This window comes from Schistocerca cancellata, chromosome 6 (assembly GCF_023864275.1).
Source record: "Schistocerca cancellata isolate TAMUIC-IGC-003103 chromosome 6, iqSchCanc2.1, whole genome shotgun sequence".
In the NCBI taxonomy this organism is placed as follows: domain Eukaryota; kingdom Metazoa; phylum Arthropoda; class Insecta; order Orthoptera; family Acrididae; genus Schistocerca; species Schistocerca cancellata.
This window is the reverse complement of record NC_064631.1, coordinates 420,688,211-420,710,892: the sequence shown is the minus strand read 5'-3', so window position 1 is coordinate 420,710,892 and position 22,682 is coordinate 420,688,211. Positions and strand designations below refer to the sequence as shown.

At 42.2% G+C, this 22,682-nt stretch overlaps 1 protein-coding gene across 1 annotated transcript in view; it reads left to right on the top strand.

Moving 5' to 3' along the window:
• Positions 1-22,682, top strand: part of LOC126190864 (aspartate aminotransferase, mitochondrial) — a 72,150-nt gene that overhangs the window by 36,019 nt on the left and 13,449 nt on the right. Inside the window, exons 4-7 of the mRNA XM_049931459.1 lie at positions 7,937-8,158; positions 8,360-8,516; positions 21,460-21,558; positions 21,757-21,922. Of these exons, the coding sequence (XP_049787416.1) occupies positions 7,937-8,158; positions 8,360-8,516; positions 21,460-21,558; positions 21,757-21,922 (644 nt within the window). The remainder of the gene's footprint in view (positions 1-7,936; positions 8,159-8,359; positions 8,517-21,459; positions 21,559-21,756; positions 21,923-22,682) is intronic.

Here is a 22,682-nt window from a genome sequence, read left to right as displayed (position 1 = left end):
CATACTGTCAGTCGCAAGCTCTGAGCAGTCGTTGAGTTGACGGCACCCTTGGTCACATTCCTCCATTTTCTGTTCACCCTATGTCCATTATCCACTGGAATATCCGCGGCATTCAAGCCAATCAGGATGAATTGTTGATCCTCTTATGATCCTACTCGCTGGTCATCTTCTGTCTTCAGGAAACAAAGCTGCGTCCCCATGACCGCTTTGTTCTCCCCCATTTTCAGTCCGTCCGATTTGATCTCCCCTCTGTTGAAGGCACTCCAGCCCATGGACTCCTCATGATTCTTCTCCATGATACTCTCCATTATCACCCAATCCCCTTAAACACTTCCTTCCAAGCTGTCGCTGTCCGTCTTTCCCTTTCTGGATATACCTTTTCTCTTTGTACTGTATACATTCCATCGTCCACACCAATGGCACGCGCTGATCTCCTTCCTCTTTTTGGTCAGCTTCCACCACCCTGTTTGCTGGTTGGGGACTTCAGTGCCCACCACCCGCTTTGGGGATCTCCACATCCTTGTCCACGTGGCTCACTATTGCTAGACGTCTTCCACCAAGCGAATCTAGTTTGCCTAAACACTGGGGTCCCTACATTTTTGTCTGCCTCCACGACAAATTTCTCTCATTTGGGCCTTTCGGTCGGTACTGTTCCGCTAGCTCGGCGCTTCGAATGGTTTGCCCTTGATGATACACACTCGAGTGACCACTTTCCATGTGTTCTTCAACTGCAGCCTCAACTGCCCTATATGCGCCCGCGATGCTGGAAGTTTGCCCAAGCCGATTGGACACTTTTTTTGTCTCTAGCGACATTCGATGACTGTCACTTTCCTAGCGTCGATGATGTGGTCATACATATTACCAACATTATTCTTACAGCTGCGGAACGTTCAGTACCACGCACCTCCGAATTGCCCCCCCCCACCCCCACCCCTACCCCCCAGTTCCTTGGTGGAACGAGGCATGCCGTGACGCAATACGTGAGCGGCGATGTGCTCTTCGCGTTTTTTGCCACCATCCTACTTTGGCCAACTGTATCCGCTATAAGCAGTTCCGTGCGCGATGCCGTCGCGTCATCTGCGATAGCAAGAAGGCAAGCTGGAAATTCTTTATTAGCTCATTTAACACCTTCACTCCCTCCTCGGAAGTTTGGAGTCGGCTTCGACAGTTACCAGGCGCGCCTAGTTTCTCCCCGGTCTCTGAGCTCACTGTCACGCGTGATACGTTAGTGGACCCCGTCGCAATTTCTAACTCTTTGGGTAAACACTTTGCTGAAATTTCGAGCTCTTCAAATTACCCGCCAGCATTTCTCCTGAAGAAACGTGCAACGGAAGTGCGACATCTTGCTTTCTCCTCTCAAAGTCGCGAAAGCTACAATACTGTTTTCTCCACGCGGGAACTCCAACATGCACTCTCTCCTTCTCGCTCCTCCGCCCCAGGACCGGATGGTATCCACGTCCAAATGGTGCTGCATTTATCAACACATAGTCTGCCTTACCTCCTTCGCCTTTATAATCGAATTTGGACCGACAGTACTTTTCCCAGATGATGGCGGGAAGCTATCGTCGTTCCTGTTCCGAAACCTGGAAAGGACAAACATCTCCCCTCTAGCTATCACCCCATTTCTCTCACGAGTAGTGTCTGTAAGGTTTTGGAGCATATGGTGAATTACCGTTTAGCTTGGTGGCTGGAATCCCGCAGTCTTTTAACACCTGCCCAATGCGGATTCCGAAAGCATCGCTCTGCAGTTGACCATCTTGTTGCTCTCTCCACTTATATCATGAACAATTTCCTCCGGAAACGCCAAACAGTAGCAATATTTTTTGATCTGGAGAGAGCATAAGATACCTGTTGGAGGACAGGCATCCTCCGCACACTATTCTCTTGGGGCTTTCGAGGTCAGCTGCCCCTTTTTCTTCGCGAATTTATGGCAGAGCGCATATTTAGGGTGCGGGTGAACACTACTCTCTCCCGTACTTCTCCCAAGAAAACGGGGTACCCCAGGGCTCCGTGCTGAGTGTTGTACTGTTTGCCATTGCCATAAATCCAATTATGGATTGTCTCCTTCCTGATGTCTTGGGCTCCCTCTTTGTGGACGATTTTGCGATCTACTACAGCTCTCAACGGACCAGCCTTCTTGAACGACGTCTTCAAAGATGTCTCTATCGCCTCCACTCTTGGAGCACCGAAACCGGCTTCCGTTTTTCTCCCAGTAAGACCGTTTGTGTTAATTTTTGGCGACGTAAGGAGTTTCTTCCACCCTCCTTACATCTAGGACCTGTCAACCTTCCGTCTTCGGACGTCGCTAAATTCTTGGGTCTCATGTTTGACAGAAAACTGTGCTGGTCCTCCCACATTTCCTATCTTTCGGCTCGCTGCCTGTGATCGCTCAACACCCTCCGTGTCCTGAATGGTACCTCCTGGGGAGCGGACTGAGTGGTCCTTCTCCGCCTCTATTGCGCCTTAGTGCGCTCGAAATTGGACTAAGGAAGCATCGTTTACTCCTCTGCTCGGCCGTCTATTCTTCGTCGTCTCGACTCTATCCACCACCGTGGATTACGTTTAGTGTCTGGAGCCTTTTACACCACCCCTGTGGAAAGCCTTTATGCTGAGACTGCTGAACCTCTGCTGTCCAATCGGCGAGCAGTCCTTCTGAGTCGTAATGCTAGCCATCTGTCTTCCATGCCTGCTAATCCAGCCCATGACATTTTTTTCGACGCCTCCTTTGATGTAGGGTATGCAGGCCGCCCCTCCTCCCAACTACCAACGGGTGTCCGCTTCCGTCAACTGCTCCATTCTGTTTCCTTCCGCTTTCCTAAAACCTTCTTGACAACTTGGGGTACAACACCACCTTGGCTCTGTCCCCGGATTTGCCTGCTCCGTGACCTTTGTCAATTTCCCAAGGATGGCACCACTTCACTTGTTTATCGTCGGGCATTTGCTGCTCTATGTGCACAAATGAAGGAAGCCACATTTAATTACACTGATGGCTCGAAAACATCGTTAGGTGTAGGGAGTGCCTATATTGTTGGCGACACCCCAAATCGATTTCGGCCTCCCGACCAGTGTTCGGTTTATACTGCAGAGCTTTACGCTGTCCTCCAGGCTGTCCACTACATCCGCCGCCATCAGCGGATGCAGTATGTTATCTGCTCAGATTCTCTCAGCTCTCTCCTCAGTCTCCAAGCTCTTTACCCTGTCCACCCTCTGGTCCACCGGATTCAGGACTGTCTGCGCTTGCTCCACCTGGGGGGGAGGGGGGGGGCGGCATCTCTGTGGCTCTGTGGTGTTCCTCTGGCTCCCGGGACACGTTGGTATCTGTGGAAATGAGGCGGCCGATATTGCGGCCAAGGCTGCAGTCTCTCTTCTTCGGCCAGCTATTCAATCGATTCCCTTCGCCGACCTACAGGGTGTTTTATGTCGTCGTGTTGTTCTTTTATGACACGCACATTGGTCCACACTTCCCCATAATAAATTGCGGGACGTGAAAGCTCTTCCTTGCGCTTGGACCTCTTCCTCCCGAACGCGTTGTCGGGAGGAGGTAATTTTAACTAGACTCCGGATAGGGCACTGTCTTTTTAGCCATCGACATCTTTTAAGCGGCGATCCTCCCCCACTCTGTCCCCACTGCTCTCAGCTGTGGACGGTAAGACACCTTTTAATTGAGTGCCCCTGTTTTACTTCGTTACGTGCCCGTCTACAGCTGTCGCCTGATATATCGTCAATTTTAGCAGATGACACACGCTCGGCCGATCGCGTTCTCGAGTTTATTAGTGCCAGTGAAATGACGTCAGTTATTTGAAGCTTTTTTTGGGGACAACCAACCCCTTTCTGTAGTGGACTTTTAAGCCTTCCTTCTGCTTTTAGTTTCTCCAAGTTTTTGAGTTTCGTTCCCATTGCTGCTGGTTTCCATTTTCGGTTTTTACTGTTTCCTAAGTCACGGACTGGGCGCTAATGACCATAGCAGTTTTGCGCCCTAAAACAAAGAATAAGAATAAAAAAAAATAAAAGAAATGAAAGATTGCGACATATGATTACCTGTTGAGGTATCAGTTAGTCTGATCTTGAAATTTTGTTTCAGATTCTAATTGTGTGCCCGAATGGGACTCGAACCCAGAACCTTGTCTTTTTTGTGTTCAGTGCTCTGACAGACTGAATTATCTGGACACAACTTATGACCTTCCCTCACAGCTTCACTTCTGCCAGCACCCCTTTCCTACTTTTCAAAGTTCACAAAGCTCTCTTGTGTACCTTACAGGTGAGTTTCTGGGCATCTGAGAAACAGGGAGAGAGATGCTGGCAGAAGTGTCAGCCATGCCTGGTTAGGACGTACGATACGTCTGAACAGGATACGATGACCGATGTGTAGTGATCAGTTTTCATCCAAAATGCTGGGAGAGTTAATTTGTTTGTTTGGAAGGGGAGGCAGACAACCTTTTGGCTGGTTGGCAATGACACAATCGAGGTGCACTCCCTGCAATCTTTCTCAGATGATTTTATAAAAAATACTCAGTAAAAAATATTTTTTTGCAGTAGTTAACAGCTTTGTCAGGTTCATGATGTGACCACCATTTTGTTAATGATCATAGTTGTTGGGATATTTACATGGAAGTAAGACACTGTGCAAAATTCAAAAAAGTTTGCAATGGAATATAGGGGTCGCTATTATTTTGTGATTGGTGCGTATTACATTATCAAATTTAGCTAACATATTGAATTTTTCTTTAGACTTGGATGGAGATACCTATCTCCAATCTGAAGAACATTGATCTGATGTAACACATTGATTTGCAATCGCACTGTGCCAGCAATAAAGCCAGAGTGAAATATCCATATCGACAACATTCCTCATATTTCCAAAACAGTGTGTGGTGTCAAAATGAGATTTTGGAAAATTATAGCAGACAAAGAGGAGAGTACTTTACCATGTAGTTATTATGCAAATCTTCATTTGCAACCAAACAGCTGTTAAAGTTGGTGTGTATAATCCATGAGACTGAAGACAAACCATTCTTGTTTTGGGAAAATACCATCCACACCATCCCAAAGATAGCTAGGGTAGATATGAGAACTATCACACAATCAAATTAACATTTCATGCACCAAAGTTACTGTTAAGTATAATACTCAGAAGATGGAACACACAAATTGAGGATCTGTTAGATAACCAAATTGGCATCTCGAAAGGTAAAGGCACCATAGAGGCATTTCTGATGTTGGTTTCATAGCGGATGATATAAGACTTGGGAAAAATAAAGATATATTAATACGAATTGTGGAACTAGAAAAAGTGTTTGTGTAAGATGTTGAAAATAGGTGTAAGTTGTAGAGAAAGGTGCTTAATATGATATGCATAAAAAAAAAGAGAACATGTTAGCTCTTGGTAGATTTTGGAATAACCATGCTAGGAGGCAGCCCAACAGCTAACTCAGAGTATGAATCAGCATGAAATTTACGTAATGAGAAATACTACTTGCAGTACTGGAATTGAAGCATGAATTCTTGTTGAAACTAAATTTGGCACCAGGAATGGTCTTCCTCACAACGCAAGAAAAATACAATGCAACTTCCCAATACTGAAGTCGCACAAACCATGTTTTGCAGCAACTTGTGCTCAATTGTTCTGATTATTTTACACACTCACTCTAGGCAAAAGTCATGCACAGAAATAAAAAAAATATTCTTGCGTCTATTATAACTCGTAATATGTAATTTTTTCCTTTTGCATTTTTATCACACACAGTATTTAAAATACTCATTGTTGACACAGCAGTAAAAATTACATGTCCTTGTGTGAGATCTAAAACGTAAGTACTCTCAAGCGAGATTGAAACAAACGCCGTAAAAAAAATGGAATATTCTCTTGAAATTTCTTTTGTTACAAAGATTATTTTAAATTCCTATCTTTGCTGTCTTCTGCAGCAATGTACCAGTTTCTTATTACTAATGAGGAAAAGAAAACATTCATATTGTGAGAAAAAATAAAAAATAAAAAGATATTACGCAAACAAGAAAATGAAGAACAACAAAGTGCTTGACTTAAAAAGGTTGTTAATTAGATATTGGCTTCTACCCCTGCTGTTCAATCTGTATGTTACCGAAGTAGTGATGGAAATAAAGGAAGCTTCAGGAATGAGATTAAAATTCAGGGTGAAAGCATGTCAATGTTAAGATCTGCTGACGACATTGCTATCATCAGTTAAAGTAAGGAGTACAGAATTTGGATTGAGAGTGAACTGAAGAAAGATGAAAGTAATGAGCATTAACAGAAATGAGATCAGCAATAAATATAATGTCTAAATTGGTGACAAGGAAGTTACGGAACTAACATAAGACATGTGAAGCAAGAACAACATAAAAAGCAGACCACCACAGATGAATAAGGTATACCTGGCCAGAAGAATCATGCAAGATTTTTTAAATCGGCTTAAATTTTGAGGAAGAACTTCCTGGGAATGTACATTTGGGGCAATATATGTTGTGGAAGTGAATTGTGGACTTTGGGGAAAATTGACGAAGAAGAAAATCAGCATTTGAATAGGTATTGCTGTAGAAGGATGTTGAAAATTAGGTGCACTGATGAATTACAAAATGTTCCTACTGAATCTGCAAGGAGAAAAAAACATACCAAAAACACTGACTAGAAAAGGGGGAGGGATGGTAAGACTTGTTAAAACATGAGGAATAACTTCCAATAGTACTAGATCGCAGCCTTAGAGGGTAAAAGAAGGGAAGGCAGATATTGGAAGAAATCCAGCGAATCATTTAGGACACTGGGTGCATGAGCTAGTCTGGAATGAAGTTACCACAGGAGAGGAAGTCATGGCACACTGCGTTAAACCATCCAGAAAACTGATGACAGAAGAATAAAAATTAAATTAAAAAATCATGGTAGTAATTTGTCTTTCACTTGGGATAGGTTTCTGTTGGAGACAACTGTTTCTTGGCTAAAAGCTTTGAAATTAAGCTGGCTCTAAAATTTGTATGTATCAGCCTGCATAATTTTGACAAATTTTAAATGTTTGTATCAATTTTGCAAATTTTCTGTAAGATATCACATAGTGGAACATGTACACACAGTGCAGATGCTAGTGTATTTCTTTTTTCTGCCTAACTGTGTATAGTATGTGTGTGTTAACTGAAGAAATCTTCACAAACCAAGATCACTAAGAAAAGCATTTTACTGGATGGCCATTTCTTACGGAACTAGCTTCCATTGTTGGATCTTATGCATTAAAACTTTTACAACATATTGTCCACCAGTGTTCAAAGCCACTTCACATTGCATATGCACTTCCCACATCCATGAAGATCATTGCACGTTGGCATGTCAAATATAAAATTGTTATGTACAAAAATAGAAGTAACTAGCAAGCTATATTTATGTTTATTCATAAAACTTTTATACTTAGCATGCCAGTGGGTGGTTTTCTACATGGTAGTGGGAAGTGCATATGTAAATTGAAGCAACATGGAACGCTGATGGACAATATGTTCTTAAAAAATTTAGTGTGTATAAGATCCAATTATGGCAGCATAGTCTGCCAAACCGGTCATTCAGTAAAATGCTTTTTTAGTGATACTGGCTTGTGAAGTATTCTTCAATTAATCATACATTGCAGATCACCCCCAGACTGACAATGTCAATCATGAGACTGACTTCATTTTCTTAATGTGAAAATACTTCGCAATGTTCATGTTATGCAGTTATGCATGAGATGTCATCTCTTGACTGTATCAGCAAATTTTGATGTAAATTTGGCATGTGTAATTTGTAATAGCACTTGTTATACATTCCAGTTTGTTTGCTGTAAGTTTGTCACACACTAGCAAAAGGTAACTGTTTCTAGAACAGTGTTTTGTGGAACATTTAGCTGTAATGAAAGTAAGATAAATGTGTATCATCCATAAATACATTTTTTTTCCTTCCTTCCAGAATGCTACCTTGCAGGGAATTTCTGGAACTGGATCCTTACGTATTGGTGCAGCATTTCTTGAAAAGTTCTTCCCAGGCAACAAAGAAGTGTATCTGCCAACCCCATCATGGGGTAACCATACCCCAATTTTTAAGCATGCTGGCCTTAATGTAAAGCAGTACCGTTATTATGATCCAAAAACTTGTGGATTTGATTTCCAAGGTGCTTTGCAGGACATAGCAGTGAGTAAAATTTTCTCTTCATTTAACATCATTTTCGTAATTTATTTTAATTAGACATGAGCAAAATATCCTATTCATGTGACATAATGTGTTACTTAATGTTTGCTACATTAGAGGAAGATATTTAAGAGTGTAGGATTGCTCTAAATGTGTCACATTATGTCCATAATCGAGTTATGGTATGCCATATTTTATTTCTAGAAAATTCCAGAAAAATCGATAATTCTGTTCCATGCTTGTGCTCACAATCCCACTGGTGTAGACCCAAAACCTGAACAGTGGAAAGAAATAGCGAATGTTGTGAAACAGAAGAAGCTATTTCCATTTTTTGATATGGCTTATCAAGGATTTGCTTCAGGTATGTGAAGTTCCATGTAATATTATTCAGAATGCTCATGCACCCCCTCCACCCCCATCCCCCCCTCACCTCCCTTTTGCATCACCCTGTGTGAGCTGACTTCCTCTCCTCACGGAAGATGTTATAAATAGTTCCAAGATTACATGTTGCGCAAAGTGTGTTGTTATTTCATGTTGCTAGAATGCCTATCCTGATTTGTTATATGTTCCAATATGTGCGATTACTCGGACTGATTCTTGACTGGAAGGAACCAGCTTGTTGTCTTTGATGTAGAGTATTCATCAAAAATGATGCCAAAATTGAGATGATAAAGGAAATGTGAAAGAATCTCTGTTGCTCTTAGCATATATAAGCATACAGTAGTCAGTGTAAGTAGCACAAAATCCTAAGAGACTGGAAAAAAGGCGCGGTTGACTCCAGTGTATAAGAAGGGTAAAAGAATGGACCCATAAAATTACAGACCAATATCTGTAACTTCTGTTTGCTGCAGAATCCTTGTACATATTCTCAGTTTGAATATCAACAACTTTCTTGTGACTGTGAAGCTTATGTCCATGAATCAGCATGGTTTTAAAAAGCATCGCTCGGGCGGAACTCAGCTTGCCCTTTTTTTCACACGATACACTGCGAACTATGAATGGAGGGCAGTGGACAGATTCCATATTTCTAGATTTCTGGAAAGCCTTTCACATGGTGCCCCATTGGAGGCTGTTAATGAAAGTACAAGCATATGGAATAAGTTCACAGATATGTGAATGGCTCAAAGACTTCTTAAATAATAGAACCCAGTATGCCGCCTTCATGGCGAGTAATCATCGCAGACAAGGACATCATCAGGAGTGTCCCAGGGAAGTGTGATAGGGCCACTGTTGTTCTCCACACTTATAAATGATTGGGCCGACAGGGTGGGCAGAAATCTGTGGTTGTTTGCTGATGATGCCATGGTGTATGGTAAGGTGTCGAAGCTGAGTGATTGTAAGAAAATATAAGATGACTTAAACAAACTTTTTCAATTGGCATGACAAATGGCAGCTAGCCCTGAATGTGGAAAAATGTAAGTTAATGTGGATGGGTAGGAAGATCAGATCTGAAACGTTCGAATACACTGTTGCTAGTGTCCTGCTCGAGACAGTCAAGTCATTTAAATATCTAGGTGTAACGCTGAAAAGCAATATGAAGATGAGGAATGAGTAAGTGAGAACTGTGATAGGGAAGGTGAATGGTAGACTTCCATTTATTGGGAGAATTTTAGAAAAGAGTGGTTAATATGTAAAGGGCACCACGTATAGGACACCGGTGCAACCTATTCTTAAGTACTGCTAGGTTGTTTGGCATCTGTACCAGGTCGGATTGAAGGAAGACATAGAAGCAATTCAGAGGTGGGCTGCTCGATTTGTTACCAGTAAGTTCTAACATCATTTGTTGCAGAGATCTTTTAGGAACTGAAACAAGAATCCCTGGATTGAAGACAACATTCTTTTTGAGAAATGCCATTGAGAAAACTTAGATAACTAGCATTTGAATCTGATTGCCGAATGATTCTTCTGCCGCCAACATACATTGCACGTAAGGACCATGAAGATAAGATACAGGACATTAGGGCTTACACAGAGGCATATGGACAGTCATTTTTCCCCTCGCTGTGTTTGTGAGCGGAATAGGAAAGGAAATGACAAGTAGTGGTACAGGGTACCGTGCGCCACGCACTCTATGGTGGTCTGTGGACTGTCTGGATAGATGCAGCTATCTTAGATGGTTTACTGAGGATTCTGTAGTGTATGAAAAAAGAGCATTCAATAAGTGCAGTTAAATTCACAAAGATTTAGGTAAAGTATCCATTTGCACCCCTCCCCCCCTCCCTAGAACCATGGACCTTGCCGTTGGTGGGGAGGTTTCCGTGCCTCAGTGATACAGATAGCCGTACCGTAGGTGCAATCACAACGGAGGGGTATCTGTTGAGAGGCCAGACAAACGTGTGGTTCCTGAAGAGGGGCAGCAGCCTTTTCAGTAGTTGCAGGGGCAACAGTCTGGATGAGTGACTGATCTGGCCTTGTAACACTAACCAAAACAGCCTTGCTGTGCTGGTACTGCAAACGGCTGGAAGCAAGGGGAAACTACGGCCGTAATTTTTCCCGAGGGCATGCAGCTTTACTGTATGATTAAATGATGATGGCGTCCTCTTGGGTAAAATATTCCGGAGGTAAAATAGTCCCCCATTCGGATCTCGGGGCGGGGACTACTCAAGAGGACGTCGTTATCAGGAGAAAGAAAACTGGCGTTCTACGGATCGGAGCGTGGAAAGTCAGATCCTTTAATCGGGCAGGTAGGTTAGAAAATTTAAAAATGGGAATGGATAGGTTAAAGTTATAGTGGGAATTAGTGAAGTTCGGTGGCAGGAAGAACGTGACTTTTGGTCAGGTGAATACAGGGTTATAAATACAAAATCAAATAGGGGTAATGCAGGAATAGGTTTAATAATGAATAAAAAAATAAGAGTGCGGGTAAGCTACAACAAACAACATAGTGAACGCATTATTGTGGCCAAGATAGACATGAAGTCCACGCCTACTACAGTAGTACAAGTTTATATGCCAATTAGCTCTGCAGATGACGAAGAAATTGAAGAAATGTATAATGAAATAAAAGAAATTATTCAGATAGTGAAGGGAGATGAAAATTTAATAGTCATGGGTGACTGGAATTAGGTAGTAGGAAAAGGGAGAGAAGGAAACGTAGTAGGTGAATATGGATTGGGGCTAAGAAATGAAAGAGGAAGCTGCCTGATACAATTTTGCACAGAGCATAACTCAATCATAGCTAACACTTGGTTCAAGAATCATGAAAGAACATTGTATACATGGAAAAATCTTGGAGGTACTAGAAGGTATCGGATAGATTACATAATGGTAAGACAGAGATTTAGGAACCAGGTTTTAAATTGTAAGACATTTCCAGGGGCAGATGGGCACTCAGACCACAATATGTTGGTTATGAACTGTAGATTAAAACTGAAGAAACTGCAAAAAGGTGGGAATTTAAGGAGGTGGGACCTGGATAAACTGAAAGAACCAGAGGTTATACAGAGTTTCAGGGAGAGCATAAGGGAATAATTGACAGGAATGGGGGAAAGAAATACAGTAGAAGAAGAATGGGTATCTTTGAGGGATGAAGTAGTGAAGGCAGCAGAGGACCTAGTAGGTAAAAAGATGAGGGCTAGTAGAAATCCTTGGGCAACAGAAGAAATACTGAATTTAATTGATGAAAGGAGAAAATATAAAATTGCAGTAAATGAAGCAGGAAGAAAGGAATACAAACGTCTCAAAAATGAGGTTGACAGGAAGTGCAAAATGGTTAAGCAGGGATGGCTAGAGGACAAATGTAAGGATGTAGAGGCTTATCTCACTAAGGGTAAGATAGATACTGCTTACAGGAAAATTAAAGAGACCTTTGGAGAAAAGAGAACCCCTTGTATGAATATCAAGAGCTCAGATGGAAACCCAGTTCTAAGCAAAGAAGGGAAAGCAGAAAGGTGGAAGGAGTTTGTAGAGGGTCTATACAAGGGCGATGTAATTGAGCACAATATTATGGAAATCAAAGAGAATGTAGATGATGATGAAATGGGAGATATGATACTGTATGAAGAGTTTGACAGAGCAATAAAAGACCTGAGTCGAAACAAGGCCCTGGGAGTAGACAACATTCCATTAGAACTACTGGTGGCCTTGGGAAAGCCAGTCCTCACAAAACTCTACCATCTGGTGAGCAAGATGTATGAGACAGGTGAAATACCCTCAGACTTCAAGAAGACTATAATAATTCCAATCCCAAAGAAAGCAGGTGCTGACAGATGTGAAAATTACCGAACAATCAGTTTAATAAGTCATGGATGCAAAATACTAACGCGAATTCTTTACAGACAAATGGAAAAACTGGTAGAAGCCGACCTTGGGGAAGATCAGTTTGGATTCCGTAGAAATATTGGAACATGTGAGGCAATACTGACCCTACGACTTATCTTAGAAAATAGATTAAGGAAAGGCAAACCTATGTTTCTAGCATTTGTAGACTTAGAGAAAGCTTTTGACAGTGTTGACTGGAATACTCTCTTTCAAATTCTGAAGGTGGCAGGGGTAAAATGCTGGGAGCGAAAGGCTATTTACAATGTGTACAGAAACCAGATGGCAGTTATGAGTCGAGGGGCATGAAAGGGAAGCAGTGTTCGGGAAGGGAGTGAGACAGGGTTGTAGCCTATTCTCGATGTTATTCAATCTGTATATTGAGCAAGCAATAAAGGAAACAAAAGAAAAATTCGGAGTAGGTATTAAAAGCCATGGAGAAGAAATAAAAACTTTGAGGTTCGCCGACGACATTGTAATTCTGTCAGTGACAGCAAAATACTTGTAAGAGCAGTTGAACGGAATGGACAGTGTCATTAAAGGAGGGTATAAGATTAACATCAACAAAAGCAAAACGAGGATAATGGAATGTAGTTGAATTAAGTCGGGTGATGCTGAGGTAATTAGATTAGGAAATGAGACACTTAAAGTAGTAAAGGAGTTTTGCCATTTGGGGAGCAAAATAACTGATGGTGGTCAAAGTAGAGGATATAAAATGTAGACTGGCAATGGCAAGGAAAGCGTTTCTGAAGAAGATAAATTTGTTAATATCGAGTATAGATTTAAGTGTCCGGAAGTCGTTTCTGAAAGTATTTGTATGGAGTGTAGCCATGTATGGAAGTGAAACATGGACGATAAATAGTTTGGACAAGAAGAGAATAAAAGCTTTTGAAATGTGGTGCTACAGAAGAATGCTGAAGATTAGATGGGCAGATCACATAACTAATGAGGCAGTATTGAATAGGATTGGGGAGAAGAGAAGTTTGTGGCACAACTTGACTAGAAGAAGGGATCGGTTGGTAGGACATGTTCTGAGGCATGAAGGGATCACCAATTTAGTATTGGAGGGCAGCGTGGAGGGTAAAAATCGTAGAGGGAGACCAAGAGATGAATACACTAAACAGATTCAGAAGGATGTAGGTTGCAGTAGGTAATGAGAGATGAAGCAGCTTGCACAGGATAGAGTAGCATGGAGAGCGGCATCAAACCAGTCTCAGGACTGAAGAAGACGACGACGACGACGACGACAATGCCACTGGACTCTGAAACATCGGTTTAATGTCAAGGCACAAAACTACTAAGAGGCATAAGGTGGAATGGCAGCATTCAATTGGTTTTAAACAGAATCTTACTGGTCACAACTTGGAGTTCAGAGTATGGAAGAGTGGGTTGCAAAGACAGGTTTTAATCTTTCTTCTTCTTAGGGGTGTGTGTGTGTGTGTGTGTGTGTGTGTGTGTGTGTGTGTGTGTGTGTGTGTGTGTGTGTTTTTTTGTGATTGTCCTCACCATGTTTTTAATTTACTACTATTATAAATGAGGGCCATCATTCTAAATTTTAAACACTTAGTAGTGATGTTTGTGGCCTCATATTTGATTTAGAACTATCCTGGTTGCCACACCTAAATGCCCTGAAGACAAGGATCCTGAAAGCACTCAGTATCTCAAAGTGCCTTAGTCAAGTCTTGGGAGTGGACAGGACTTGTAATCAGTCTCTTTGATGCAGTGATAGTTCTTCATGGTGCTTCAGGTGTATAAGATCATCTCTGTTTCACATTCGCCAGCATACCATACCATTTCTTGCCCAACTATGGAATAAATATTGTCAACTCAGCCGATAGCAAGGAGGCGATTTGAGCTTCATGTGAAGCAGGAGTTATTGTTATTTCTGTGTTAATATAACTTTTTAGAACACTTCACAAGATTTGTATGAATACTCTCTCCAAGAACATTGTCTGACATGCACAAGATATAGCCAATGAAGTGAGATGTTGCATGAAGCATATGAAGCCATTCACAGGAACAATAGTGCTACAATGTGCAATCTATGGTCTGACAATTATTACAGATTATATTATGATAATGCAACATACAATGTTATTGTGGACTCTGAGGACAGGTGTGAAGAAAGAAAATTTGTTTCTTGCAATGATGTTTCCAGATATTTAAAAAAGTGAAAATATACCTACAGAGTTATATGATAAAATGTAGGAGATAAAGAGAGATAAAGAACATTCTTGAACACCACATATGTCTGTCAGTGTACTACATAAACACAGCATTAAGGCACACATTGGATCAAAAGTTCCTTAGTGAAGAATTGCCTTTCATTTAGAAATCTGTCCAGATAGTGTGTAGAACTGTAGGAAATAAGAAATGTTCAGGTTCAGAGGCATGGTGATGTTGAAGGTAGATGGAGTGACATCTGTGTGATGGTGAATTAATTTCATCTGCAATGAAATTACTTTGAGAATTTGCTGTTCGAGAAAAACAAGGAGGAAATGATATCTTTGGATGACATAATTAAATTCCATCTTTTAAGAAAGCCGCAAATGACCTAGAGGATGAAGCTGCACCAACCCTCCTTTTGTTGTGCTATGGGCATTTAGTTTACTAGATTCATGCTCAAATGAAGTTGACATTGCAATACAACCTGCATAAAGAGGAGGTTATTAATGAGCTACATGATTCTCATTAGATGGCTTCATTGTTTGGTTTGTTTCAAAGTACTGGTGGTCCTTAGTAAAGAAAAGGAGGGGGAAAAATCATACTGTTCATCAAAGGTTAGCATAGTTGTGGAAGAAGGAGTGTGTCCCATCTTCTCTCCTGTAAAGAAGTGGTAGAACAAGCATTCATCAACTTAAAGAGGTAAAGATGAAGTAGAGAGATATTCGGACCTAAATGTTGCAGGTGATGACTTGAAGATTGTTTCGTCTTGGTTGAAAGCTAATGTTTGTGGCTTCCCAAAACTCCCAAAGTGGCAAAGGAAGCCCTATGCATTTCCACCCATAACACTGCAAGTGAAAGAAATTTTAGCAGAGCAGGCTTAGTTATATCAAAGAAGTGCTGTGGTATTGGTCCAGATCATGTCAATGAAAGGTAATTCCCAAGAATAAGGAGGACAAGTATATTATTTTATGAAGACAATAGTGTCTTAAGAAATGAACCACAAAGAATCTGTGTAAATAGTGTCTACTTGTGTAATATTCGTGTAGTATACAGTTTGATATCCTGAAATTATTGTTCAAAGTAATCTTTTTTTTCCTTTCTAGACACACAGCTGTCATGTACTATTGATGTTTCTTTAACTTCTACTGTGTTAACATAACTGATTCTATTTTATGTCTCATTTATCTTGCCACTTCTATCTTTCCATTTACATGTCATAGAGAGTATTGTTTCTTCATTGAACTGTCATTAAATGACTTCATAACTTGAATATGATTATAGCAGACACGAGTTCCTCTTTTTAGGCCATGTGGAACAAGTGAATTGTGTAACTAATTTTCTGATACTATGATATTTCTGAGCAAGAGAGAAGGAAAAATACAAAGATGGAAATATTATAATGATGAAATAATGTATTCATTAAGCATTTACTTGTCATGCATGCAATTTTCCTTGCAGGCTATTTACCACATTTAGTTGATATCTCCTCCACTAAGATTTTGACAATCACCTTGCATGTGCTTGAGTCATGACATACTCACTGCCACACTCGAGCAACAGCCAAGGTCATGAGTAATGAGTGTGTTTGATGTGCATGTTGGCTGCCTCGGCAATAGAGTAAAGAAAAGAAAAAGGAAAAAAGCAATGAGAGAGAGAGAGATGGGGGCAGTTAGTAATGGATGAACAGAGGAGAATGAGAAATGGTGAGAGTAGAGTTAAAAAAAATGAAGAAAACAAGTGCATAAAACATTACTTGGTCACTGCTGCTGTTTTGTAGTGTGCTTGGCAACAGGGTAGCCACAGGAAAATTATGTACAGTGATACTTTTGTAAAGAAATGTACAGTTATCTTTGTTTGTCTGTTTTGATATTTTTATCATTTTTTTAAGTTTGTATATCTTTAAAAAAATAACTGATCTGTATTTATTGAAGCTTCAAAAAAAAAAAAAAAAAATGGACTGTAGTGCATTTAAAGTTCTTTGCTGCTTTGGATAAGGCATTTCTTCCACATCAAAAGATATATTTGCCTGCATCATAACTGCCATATTCTGTCCTTGCATATGCTGGCACGTCATCTGTGTTCTCAGTTGCCACTACATGGTCAGTCTGTACCAGGTCTTCAGATATGGGCCTTGACATGTGAGAAATGGCTCATCCCTAGGCTCAATTTTAGACTGTTTCCTCTGGTTTCAAATCTTCATTGCGTGCACTGATCAAAAAGCCATCTCTCTTGCAGCAATCTGTTGCAACTCACTCTGTCCTATTGACATTCATGGCAAGGAGTAGGTTTACCTCAGAGTTGCTGGACATTCCCAGGCCAGTTGAAATATCCCCCCCCCCCCCCCCCCCATGCGAGAGAGAGAGAGAGAGAGAGAGAGAGAGAGAGAGAGAATATGTTGGGAGAATTAAGATAAAAGAAGCCCCTTCACTTTGATACTATAAAGACAGAGCAGCTTGCGAAACCATGTGTTGTTTATCAACTTGCCTTGTGTCCCCTGCACAGCTTTTTATCAGTTATTAGTGTTCAAGGAAAGCTCTCTCTGTTTGTACTATGTACATATTGGTGGTTTCTCAATTTGTCATTTTTTTAAATCTGTGAATGTTACTGATGTATGTTGTCTATTGAAAGTTATGAATGAGATGTATTTACTAGCCTTAAAATTTGACCACAGGTGGAGCAGATGATGTAAATACAGCAGTTTTTCAACTACACATAAGTAATAGTTTATATTTAAAAAGAAAGATGATGAGACTTACCAAACAAAAGCGCTGGCAGGTCGATAGACACACAAACAAACACAAACATACACACAAAATCTAGCTTTCGCAACCAATGGTTGCCTCGTCAGGAAAGAGGGAAGGAGAGGGAAAGACAAAAGGATTTGGGTTTTAAGGGAGAGGGTAAGGAGTCATTCCAATCCCGGGAGCGGAAAGACTTACCTTAGGGGGAAAAAAGGACAGGTATACACTTGCGCGCACACACACACACACACACACACACACACACACACACACACACACACACACACACATATCCATCCTCATATACACAGACACAAGCAGACATTTGTAAAGGCAAAGAGTTTGGGCAGAGATGTCAGTCGGGGCGGATGTACAAAGGCAAAGATGATGTTGAAAGACAGGTGAGGTACGAGCGGCGGCAAATTGAAATTAGAAATTAGCGGAGATTGAGGCCTGGCGGATAGCGAGAAGAGAGGATATGCTGAAGGGCAAGTTCCCATCTCCGGAGTTCTGACAGGTTGGTGTTAGTGGGAAGTATCCAGATAACCCGGACGGTGTAACACTGTGCCAAGATGTGCTGGCCGTGCACCAAGGCATGTTTAGCCACAGGGTGATCCTCATTACCAACAAACACTGTCTGCCTGTGTCCATTCATGCGAATGGACAGTTTGTTGCTGGTCATTCCCACATAGAACGCTTCACAGTGTAGGCAGGTCGGTTGGTAAATCACGTGGGTGCTTTCACACGTGGCTCTGCCTTTGATCGTGTACACCTTCCGGGTTACAGGACTGGAATAGGTGGTGGTGGGAGGGTGCATGGGACAGGTTTTACACCGGGGGCGGTTACAGGGGTAGGAGCCAGAGGGTAGGGAAGGTGGTCTGGGGATTTCATAGGGATGAACTAAGAGGTTGCGAAGGTTAGGTGGACGGCGGAAAGACACTCTTGGTGGAGTGGGGAGGATTTCATGAAGGATGGATCTCATTTCAGGGCAGGATTTGAGGAAGTCGTATCCCTGCTGGAGAGCCACATTCAGAATCTGATCCAGTCCCGGAAAGTATCCTGTCACAAGTGGGGCACTTTTGGGGTTCTTCTGTGGAAGGTTCCGGGTTTGAGGAGATGAGGAAGTGGCTCTGGTTATTTGCTTCTGTACCAGGTCGGGAGGGTAGTTACGGGATGCAAAAGCTGTTTTCAGGTTGTTGGTGTAATGGTTCAAGGATTCCGGACTGGAGCAGATTCGTTTGCCACGAAGACCTAGGCTGTAGGGAAGGGACCGTTTGATGTGGAATGGGTGGCAGCTGTCATAATGGAGGTACTGTTGCTTGTTGGTGGGTTTGATGTGGACGGACGTGTGAAGCTGGCCATTGGACAGGTGGAGGTCAACGTCAAGGAAAGTGGCATGGAATTTGGAGTAGGACCAGGTGAATCTGATGGAACCAAACTCTGTCCTATCCAAAGGCCTCACCTTCAGCCCCACTCCCAGATTTAACCAAACAGCCCTCGTCAAAGATTTACTGTCCTACACCCGTACTCTCTGCTGGAAATATCACTTTGCCACGAAGAAAAATGATCCTAATCCTACTCCTAATGATCCAACTCCCCAAGACACTATCCAAATTGAACCATGCCTGGAACAGTTCCGTCCTCCGTCACAGCGGGACCCACCTCCTCTTCCTCAAAATCACCCTCTCCTAACCTTCCAGGAATTTCTGACTTCCAGCCTTGCCTCTCAATCCTTCTTAAAAAACCTTAATCCTACTCCCAACATCACCACTGCTGAAGCCCAGGCTATCCGTGATCTGAAGGCTGACCGATCCATCGTCATTCTTCCGGCGGACAAGGGTTCCACAACTGTGGTACTTGATCGTCGGGAGTATGTGACTGAGGGACTGCGTCAGCTTTCAGACAACACTACTTACAAAGTTTGCCAAGGCAATCCCATTCCTGATGTCCAGGCGGAGCTTCAAGGAATCCTCAGAACCTTAGGCCCCCTACAAAACCTTTCACCCGACTCCATCAACCTCCTGACCCCACCAACACCCCACACCCCTACCTTCTACCTTCTTCCCAAAATTCACAAACCCAATCATCCCGGCCGTCCCATTGTAGCTGGTTACCAAGCCCCCACCGAACGTATCTCTGCCTACGTAGATCAACACCTTCAACCCATTACATGCAGTCTCCCATCCTTCATCAAAGACACCAACCACTTTCTCGAACGCCTGGAATCCCTACCCAGTCTGTTACCCCCGGAAACCATCCTTGTAACCATTGATGCCACTTCCTTATACACAAATATTCCGCATGTCCAGGGCCTCGCTGCGATGGAGCACTTCCTTTCACGCCGATCACCTGCCGCCCTACCTAAAACCTCTTTCCTCATTACCTTAGCCAGCTTCATCCTGACCCACAACTTCTTCACTTTTGAAGGCCAGACATACCAACAATTAAAGGGAACAGCCATGGGTACCAGGATGGCCCCCTCGTATGCCAACCTATTCATGGGTCGCTTAGAGGAAGCCTTCTTGGTTACCCAGGCCTGCCAACCCGAAGTTTGGTACAGATTTATTGATGACATTTTCATGATCTGGACTCACAGTGAAGAAGAACTCCAGAATTTCCTCTCCAACCTCAACTCCTTTGGTTCCATCAGATTCACCTGGTCCTACTCCAAATCCCATGCCACTTTCCTTGACGTTGACCTCCACCTGTCCAATGGCCAGCTTCACACGTCCGTCCACATCAAACCCACCAACAAGCAACAGTACCTCCATTATGACAGCTGCCACCCATTCCACATCAAACGGTCCCTTCCCTACAGCCTAGGTCTTCGTGGCAAACGAATCTGCTCCAGTCCGGAATCCTTGAACCATTACACCAACAACCTGAAAACAGCTTTTGCATCCCGTAACTACCCTCCCGACCTGGTACAGAAGCAAATAACCAGAGCCACTTCCTCATCTCCTCAAACCCGGAACCTTCCACAGAAGAACCCCAAAAGTGCCCCACTTGTGACAGGATACTTTCCGGGACTGGATCAGATTCTGAATGTGGCTCTCCAGCAGGGATACGACTTCCTCAAATCCTGCCCTGAAATGAGATCCATCCTTCATGAAATCCTCCCCACTCCACCAAGAGTGTCTTTCCGCCGTCCACCTAACCTTCGCAACCTCTTAGTTCATCCCTATGAAATCCCCAGACCACCTTCCCTACCCTCTGGCTCCTACCCCTGTAACCGCCCCCGGTGTAAAACCTGTCCCATGCACCCTCCCACCACCACCTATTCCAGTCCTGTAACCCGGAAGGTGTACACGATCAAAGGCAGAGCCACGTGTGAAAGCACCCACGTGATTTACCAACTGACCTGCCTACACTGTGAAGCGTTCTATGTGGGAATGACCAGCAACAAACTGTCCATTCGCATGAATGGACACAGGCAGACAGTGTTTGTTGGTAATGAGGATCACCCTGTGGCTAAACATGCCTTGGTGCACGGCCAGCACATCTTGGCACAGTGTTACACCGTCCGGGTTATCTGGATACTTCCCACTAACACCAACCTGTCAGAACTCCGGAGATGGGAACTTGCCCTTCAGCATATCCTCTCTTCTCGCTATCCGCCAGGCCTCAATCTCCGCTAATTTCTAATTTCAATTTGCCGCCGCTCGTACCTCACCTGTCTTTCAACATCATCTTTGCCTTTGTACATCCGCCCCGACTGACATCTCTGCCCAAACTCTTTGCCTTTACAAATGTCTGCTTGTGTCTGTGTATATGAGGATGGATATGTGTGTGTGTGCGCGAGTGTATACCTGTCCTTTTTTCCCCCTAAGGTAAGTCTTTCCGCTCCCGGGATTGGAATGACTCCTTACCCTCTCCCTTAAAACCCAAATCCTTTTGTCTTTCCCTCTCCTTCCCTCTTTCCTGACGAGGCAACCATTGGTTGCGAAAGCTAGATTTTGTGTGTATGTTTGTGTTTGTTTGTGTGTCTATCGACCTGCCAGCGCTTTTGTTTGGTAAGTCTCATCATCTTTCTTTTTAAATATATTTTTCCCACGTGGAATGTTTCCCTCTATTATATTCATAAGTAATAGTTTAGTTGCAACTGCAAATTCTCACTAATTTCTAACTTACTTTTGGCAGGTGATGTAACTCGTGATGCTTTTGCAGTAAGGTACTTTGTCCAAGAAGGTCATCAAATAATTTTGACCCAGTCATATGCCAAGAACATGGGATTATATGGTAAATATAATTATTTAAGCATGTAACATCTGCACTTCAAAGATCTCATTTGACTTTCTGTAATAATATTCCTACTGTCAACAAATATCCAATAACGAACAATTAAATTAGTGCAGAGACAGGCACAATGATTGCAGTAATACAAAAGAAAACATTCTCAAGGTTCCTTTTATTAAAAATTCACTTTTGTTTTGATAGGTGAAAGAGCTGGTGCGTTTTCACTTATTGCTGGGAGCAAGCAAGAGGCCGATACAACGATGTCTCAGCTGAAGATCTTAGTAAGGCCAATGTACTCCAATCCACCCATTAATGGTGCTCGCATAGTTACAGAAATTCTGTCCGACCCAACTCTCAAAGCTAAGTGGTAAGATCACTTTGAGGGATTTAAGATTGGAATGACAGTTCCACTTTGTAATGCTTTTGGAGGGAAATAAATTACTGTAACATCAATTGGTTTCATTCTGTTAAATTCTGTGTCTTATTTACTCTGAATGTGAGAAACACCACTTAAAAGTATAAAATTGGTGAAGGTTATGGTGAAGGATTTCCATCTCCAAAACATAATTAAAATGTAACAGATTTCAGATAGCTTGTAACCCATTAGCCAGATAAATCTATTAATTAATGTTAAATTGTAATTGAACATTGAATTTTAATATAGATCTTGATTGTATAGCTAAACAAATGTTACTATTCCCTAGAATTAAATCTTAAAATTCAAACTATACCCTTCTGCAACTTGTAAGAATGATATTGTACATGCCATGGCTGTTAACTTTTAAGTGGCTGCTGGTCCAATTCAATGAAATCTTCAGAGGATGGTAGTTCTCATAGATTGAAAGTTGCATGATTTTAAGCTATTTTGAAGTAATTCATTCTTATGTAGAAAAGAGACATTATCTCCAAAGTTAGTGCTACAGAAATAAAGCATCTCACATTGCTTTTATACTGTTAGGTGTTGGTGCCCCTAGTTCCTTTCAGAAATAATATGGGTTTGTTAGATGATACAGAAATCTGTTTATGTGAGTTACGCACCTGTAGCATAGAGCCATACATAACTACTACTACTACTTCTTCTTCTTCTTCTTCTTCTTCTTCTTCTTCTTCAAGCATGGGGGAATTCC